At 44.7% G+C, this 6,037-nt stretch overlaps 1 protein-coding gene across 1 annotated transcript; it reads left to right on the top strand.

The window, feature by feature from the left end:
- Positions 1 to 1,061: 1,061 nt before the first annotated feature.
- On the top strand, positions 1,062 to 1,973 carry LOC101614137 (olfactory receptor 2AE1-like). The gene has a single exon (XM_012950596.2). It carries the CDS (start codon positions 1,062 to 1,064, stop codon positions 1,971 to 1,973), a length of 912 nt encoding a protein of 303 aa, XP_012806050.2.
- Positions 1,974 to 6,037: the final 4,064 nt, after the last annotated feature.

The following is a 6,037-nucleotide window of genomic DNA, read 5'->3' as shown; positions in this document are numbered from 1 at the left end:
GATGACCTCACTTCTTGCAAAGTGCCCACTATACAAATTTCAGCAGTAGCTAGGCATGGAGGTGCATGCCTGCGATCTCAACCAAACACAACAAGACGTTTCCAGAGGTCGCAAGAACTGACCTGTGTTGCGCTCCGCATCTGAGTGCTCATAGCTCGTGTGGGTATGTTCCAGTCTGCTATTTCTCTGCTCTTTTTTCTACCCATCCTCCCTGCCTGACTGCTTGCCCCGTGGACATTCATTCCCACAAATAGAAACGGGTGTGAATGCCAGCTGAAGACTGATTAGCGCCTGCAGTTGGGTAATGCCAACGTCTTGTCACACCCACTCCCTCATATCACGCCTTCTATGCATAAGTGCTGAGGGCGCAATAAACAAACAGAGTGAAACAAGCCACATAACCACATACGTGCTTACATGTTAGACATGCATATTTACATATCGCTTATTGAGAAGAGATGTAAAGTTGGGCTTTTCATACTCTAGATATTGTGGAATGTTAGTGATTATGTTTTTCAAGAGTTAAGGTTTTCCTCTCTTGTTTGCATGTGTACGTGTATATATGCATGCATGCATGTGTGTGTGTGTGTGTAGGCAGAGGTCAAAGCTGGCTGTCTAATTTTTATGAGACAAGGTCTCCTGCCGATTTACTGCACGTAGTATGCACTGACTCAGCTGGATTAGGAAGTCACGAGGACTACAGGTGTGCCCCACCATTCTGCTGTTTTCTGTGAGTTCTGGGTGTCTGAACTCAGGTCTCAGCTTTTGTGGTCAGCATTTAACCCCATGATGCTTGTCCGCAGCCCCAAGTTTCTTTTCAAAAATGCTATTTGAACAGTTATAGCTGCTGAACAACCAGAAATGTATATTTTTGTATGGGAATACAAAACCACAGGCAGCATGGGAACTATGCACAATGAAAGTTAAATAAAATAATTCTCTCCATAAACTATTTTTGAGATCGAAATTATTTATTCTGAGATTGCAGCACCCTGATATTTCTTTAACCACATGTCATCTCCTCTTCCTGTGCCCACAGAGGCTGAGGTGAGGACGGGAGCATGTGGGAGGGGAATCAGACCTCGTTGGCAGACTTCATCCTGGAAGGGATCTTTGATGACTCCCCCCACCACCTCTGTCTCTTCTTCTTGCTCATGGTGGTCTTCCTGGCTGCAGTGAGCGGCAACAGCCTCACGGTTCTCCTCATCTGCGCAGACCCCCGGCTCCACACGCCCATGTACTTCCTGCTCAGCCAGCTTTCCCTCATGGACCTGATGCACGTCTGCACCACCATGCCCAAGATGGCTGCCAACTACCTGTCTGGCAAGAAGACCATCTCCTTTGTGGGCTGTGCCACCCAGCACTTCCTGTATTTGTTTGTGGGTGGTGCTGAGTGCGTCCTCCTGGCTCTCATGTCCTATGACCGCTACGTGGCCATCTGTCACCCGCTGCGTTACCCTGTGCTGATGAGCATGAGGGCGGGAATGGCGATGGCCCTCGTGTCCTGGCTGAGCGCATCCGTGAACTCCCTAGTCCACACCGTGATCCTGATGACGTTCCCTTTCTGCGGGTCTCGGGTAATCCATCACTTCTACTGCGAGTTTCCAGCCCTTTTGAAGCTGGTGTGTGCGGACATCACCGTGTATGAGAACACAGTGTACATCAGCAGCATTGTACTCCTCCTCCTCCCCATCTTGCTCATATGTACGTCCTACGCCTTCATTCTCCACAGCGTCGTTCACATGCGCTCAGCAGGCAGCAAGAGAAATGCCTTTGCCACCTGCAGCTCTCACCTCACTGTGGTTTTTCTCTGGTATGGGGCCTGCACGTTCTCATACATGAGGCCCCGGTCCCAGCGCACTGTCTTCTACAGCATCCTCACTCCCACCCTGAATCCTCTGATTTATACTCTCCGGAATAAGGATGTGGCTAAGGCTCTCAAGAGAGTACTGGGTAGACATTTTACCACCTAGTGACTGCCCTAAGTTGCCCTAAGTAAAGCATTGAATTAGGGAAACCTCTCAAGACATTTCCAGAATTCAAATTCCTGGTACTGTTTGACTAGCTCATTAAGGAAGTTTAAACTATAATATTGTCTCTGGAGTCTCAGTACCATCGAGTATGTTTCAGAAAGCATAGAGAAATAGAAAACCTCTTTGAAATATCCCTCTGAAAGAAACACTGGGTGTGAGGTAACTCAGTGGGCAGAGTGCTTGCTGTGTGAGCATCAGGACCCAAGTTCAATGCCCGGCACCCATGGGAAAAGCCTGGAATAGAAGTGCATGCTTGTAAGCCCAGGCCTGGCAAATTGGACACAGAAGCCTCTCTAAGGGCTTCCTGGCCACCTTAGCTGAATTGACGAGCTCCAGGCCACTGAGAATCCCTGTCTCTGGAAAAAACGAAATACCGCCACCAAAAAAACCAAGGGGAACAGCTCCCAAGGTTAGCATCGGAGGTTGACCTCTGGCCTCCACACATAAGTGTTTCCTTACACACACAGACGTATAAACATGCCAAAGTAACTTTTGGGATTATTACAAAAATAATTTAGTGAGGACAGAAAGCATTTAAAAAATAGTAATGGCCAGTTGTGGTGGCACTTGTTGGTAGGATATCGCTGAAGTGCTGGAGGCAGGAGGATCAGGAGTGTGAGGCCAGCCAGGGCTACACATTTAAGAAAACTAAAAAAATGTATTAGAAATATAGACTAGTCCTAGGCTAAAACAAAATGAAGCAGTAATAAGCCTTCATCTATACATTATACATTATACCTTATTAAAAAATTAACACATGGGGCTGGGTAGATGGCTCAGTGGCTAAAGGTGCTTATTAGCAAAACCTGCCAGCTAGAGTTCAATTCCCAAACCAGCCATGTAAGCTAGAAGCAGAAGGAAATGGTGTAAGCATCTGGTATTTGTAGAGGCATGAGGCCCTGGCACATGGGCACACACACCCCTACAAACACACTCATGCAAATAAATAAATAAGAAATTTAAAATGGACACAAAATACATCAAAAACTTAATTGAAAGCATAAAGCCACATTAAGTCCAGGACAGAAACAGTAACCGTGTAGAAGTGTGAGATAATTTTCATGGGTCCAGTAAGTGCAATTCACATGTGGAAATACTAATATAATATCCTCTTAAAAATCAGAAAATGTTGGCTCTTGCACAGACCCCAAGAGGAAAAGGCATATATATCACGACTATAGAAGACTAGCAAGAGGAGGCCATGTCATGAATTTGTACACACACGCCCATGCACACACAAATCAGAGCATCAGCTAGTGGGATCTACACAAGCTCTGTGAATTGCATCAGCATCAATGTCTAGTCACTACAGCGACAGGAATCTGCTGTGCGTATAGCTTACCATAAGAACAGGAATGTACTATGCTAATTCTTAAGATGCTATGAAAAACATTACCAGCTGGGCGTGATGGCGCATGCCTTTAATCCCAGCACTCGGGAGGCGGAGGTAGGAGGACCACCGAGAGTTTGAGGTCACCTACATAGTGAATTCCAGGTCAGCCTGAACCAGAGAGTGGGACCCTACCTCGGAAAACAAAAACAAACAAAAACAAAACAAAGCAAAAATTGCCATTGGAAAATGTGTTCAAAGGCTTATGGCTGGAAAGTGAGATTCAAATATACCAACTGGTACAATGGTAGCATGTCTGCTATGGGCCCTCTCTACAGAAGGGAATTCATGCTTGGGACTAAAAAACTATCAAAAGCCTATGAATGGGGAGATCATAAGCCCTAGGGGGGAAATTACTACTGCTGTCTGGCTAAATGGATATATTATGCCCACCAAACTGCTATCTAACTACCTATGTTTATGCCCATACATTAATGCTACTCACTTTTTTTTTTTTTTCGAGGTAGGGTCTTTCTCTAGTTCAGGCTGACCTGGAATTAGTCTTAGGGTGGCTCCAAAGTCACAGCGATCCTCCTACCTCTGCCTCCCAAGTGCTGTGATTAAAGGTGTGCGCCACCACGCCCAGCTCGCTACTCTCATTTTTGGCTAGAGAAGCTTCTCTTTTCAGATGGTAGTAAGTGAGACATCCCTATCACACCCTCCAAGGCCCAAGGACCATTGTGGAAGAGGTGGTGGAAAGAAAGTAAAAGCCAAAAGAAGGGGAGAAGTGCTTACAATACTGTCTTTTTACACACAAAGGGGCCATTGTATCCATGACCTCACAGTGGCTGATGCAAGCTTCACAAAACCTGCATTAACAGGAGGGGAAGATGATGACATCAAAATAGAACAAGGGGGGCTGGAGAGATGGCTTAGCGGTTAAGCGCTTGCCTGTGAAGCCTAAGGACCCCAGTTCGAGGCTCGGTTCCCCAGGTCCCACGTTAGCCAGATGCACAAGGGGGCGCACGCGTCTGGAGTTCGTTTGCAGAGGCTGGAAGCCCTGGCGCGCCCATTCTCTCTCTCTCCCTCTATCTGTCTTTCTCTCTGTGTCTGTCACTCTCAAATAAATAAATAAAAAATTTAAAAAAAAATAGAACAAGGGTTAGTTGGCAAGAATAGATTCAGTGGGAGAGATTTGATAGAGGTAAAAGGGAGGGTCTTGGAGAGGATTAGGATCATGTTATATTGTCTATGTGCTTGGAAGTTGTTGATAAAAGTTAAAAAGGGGGCTGGAGAGATGGCTTAGTGGTTAAGCACTTGCCTGTGAAGCTTAAGGATCCCGGTTTGAGGCTCGATTCTCCAGGACCCACGTTAGCCAGATGCACAAGGGGGCACATGCGTCTGGAGTTCGTTTGCAGTGGCCAGAGGCCCTGGCGTGCACATTCTGTATCTCTCTCTATCTACTTCTTTCTCTCTCTCTGTCTGTCGCTTTCAAATAAGTAAAAATAAACAAAAAAATTTTAAAAAAGTTAAAAGGCATATGAGACCTCCCTGTACATATTTTTGAACTATATGTGAATCTATAATTATTTCAATATGAAGTTTTCATAAGTAAACCAGCATATTTTACACTTTAACAAATGGATGCCTGCCCCCCAGTTCATGAAGGCAGAATAACAACCCTTCACCAGAACTGTTTTGAGCATGTCTGTATTTGTGATGGCCAATATGGATTGTGGGCTATCATACCATCTGTGTTGGAGAAATAGAGCTTACTAAGCTTAAGAAGCCAGATTCTGCGGCTGGAAGCCACTGCCAGGAACCCAGACATGGATCCTCATGCTATATCATCCAAACCATTGACAAGACACAGCTGCATGAGCCCCCTAGTTCAAGGTACAGCAACAAGCCAGTCATGTTTTCATAAAATGGAAGGTAAATGACATGCATCAAAGGAGACTCATTTAAAGACAAAATAGCTATGTAAGTAGCTCCTAGGTAGAACAAGAAAACATTTTGTTAAATTTGGGGCGGCACACATCGACTTTCTATACAATTGACTATAACTTTAAAAAAAAAATTTATTAGCATTTTCCATGATTATAAAAAAATATCCAATGGTAATTCCTTCCCTTCCCCCCCACACTTTCCCCTTTGAAATTCCATTCTCCATCATATTACCTCTCCATCACAACCATTGTACTTTCATATATATAATATCAACCTATTAAGTACCCTCCTCCCTTCCTTTCTCTTCCCTTTATGTCTCCTTTTTAACTTACTGTCCTCTGCTACTAAGTATTTTCATTCTCATGCAGAAGCCCAGTCATCTGTAGCTAGGATCCACATATGAGAGAGAACATGTGACGCTTGGCTTTCTGGGCCTGGGTTACCTCACTTAGTATAATCCTTTCCAGGTCCATCCATTTTTCTGCAAATTTCATAACTTCATTTTTCTTTACCGCTGAGTAGAACTCCATTGTATAAATGTGCCACATCTTCATTATCCACTCATCAGTTGAGGGACATCTAGGCTGGTTCCATTTCCCAGCTATTATAAATTGAGCAATAATAAACATGGTTGAGCACGTACTTCTAAGGAAATGAGATGATGCCTTTGGATATATGCGTAGGAGTGCTATAGCTGGGTCATATGGTAGATCAATCTTTAGCT

This window comes from Jaculus jaculus, chromosome 2 (genome assembly GCF_020740685.1).
Source record: "Jaculus jaculus isolate mJacJac1 chromosome 2, mJacJac1.mat.Y.cur, whole genome shotgun sequence".
Taxonomy (NCBI): Eukaryota; Metazoa; Chordata; class Mammalia; order Rodentia; family Dipodidae; genus Jaculus; species Jaculus jaculus.
This window is presented reverse-complemented; position numbering and strand designations above follow the sequence as displayed.

What these genes read in the sequence shown, in the direction of transcription:
- LOC101614137 (XM_012950596.2), top strand. Translation starts at nt 1,062, where the DNA reads ATGTGGGAGGGGAATCAGACCTCGTTGGCAGACTTCATCCTGGAAGGG.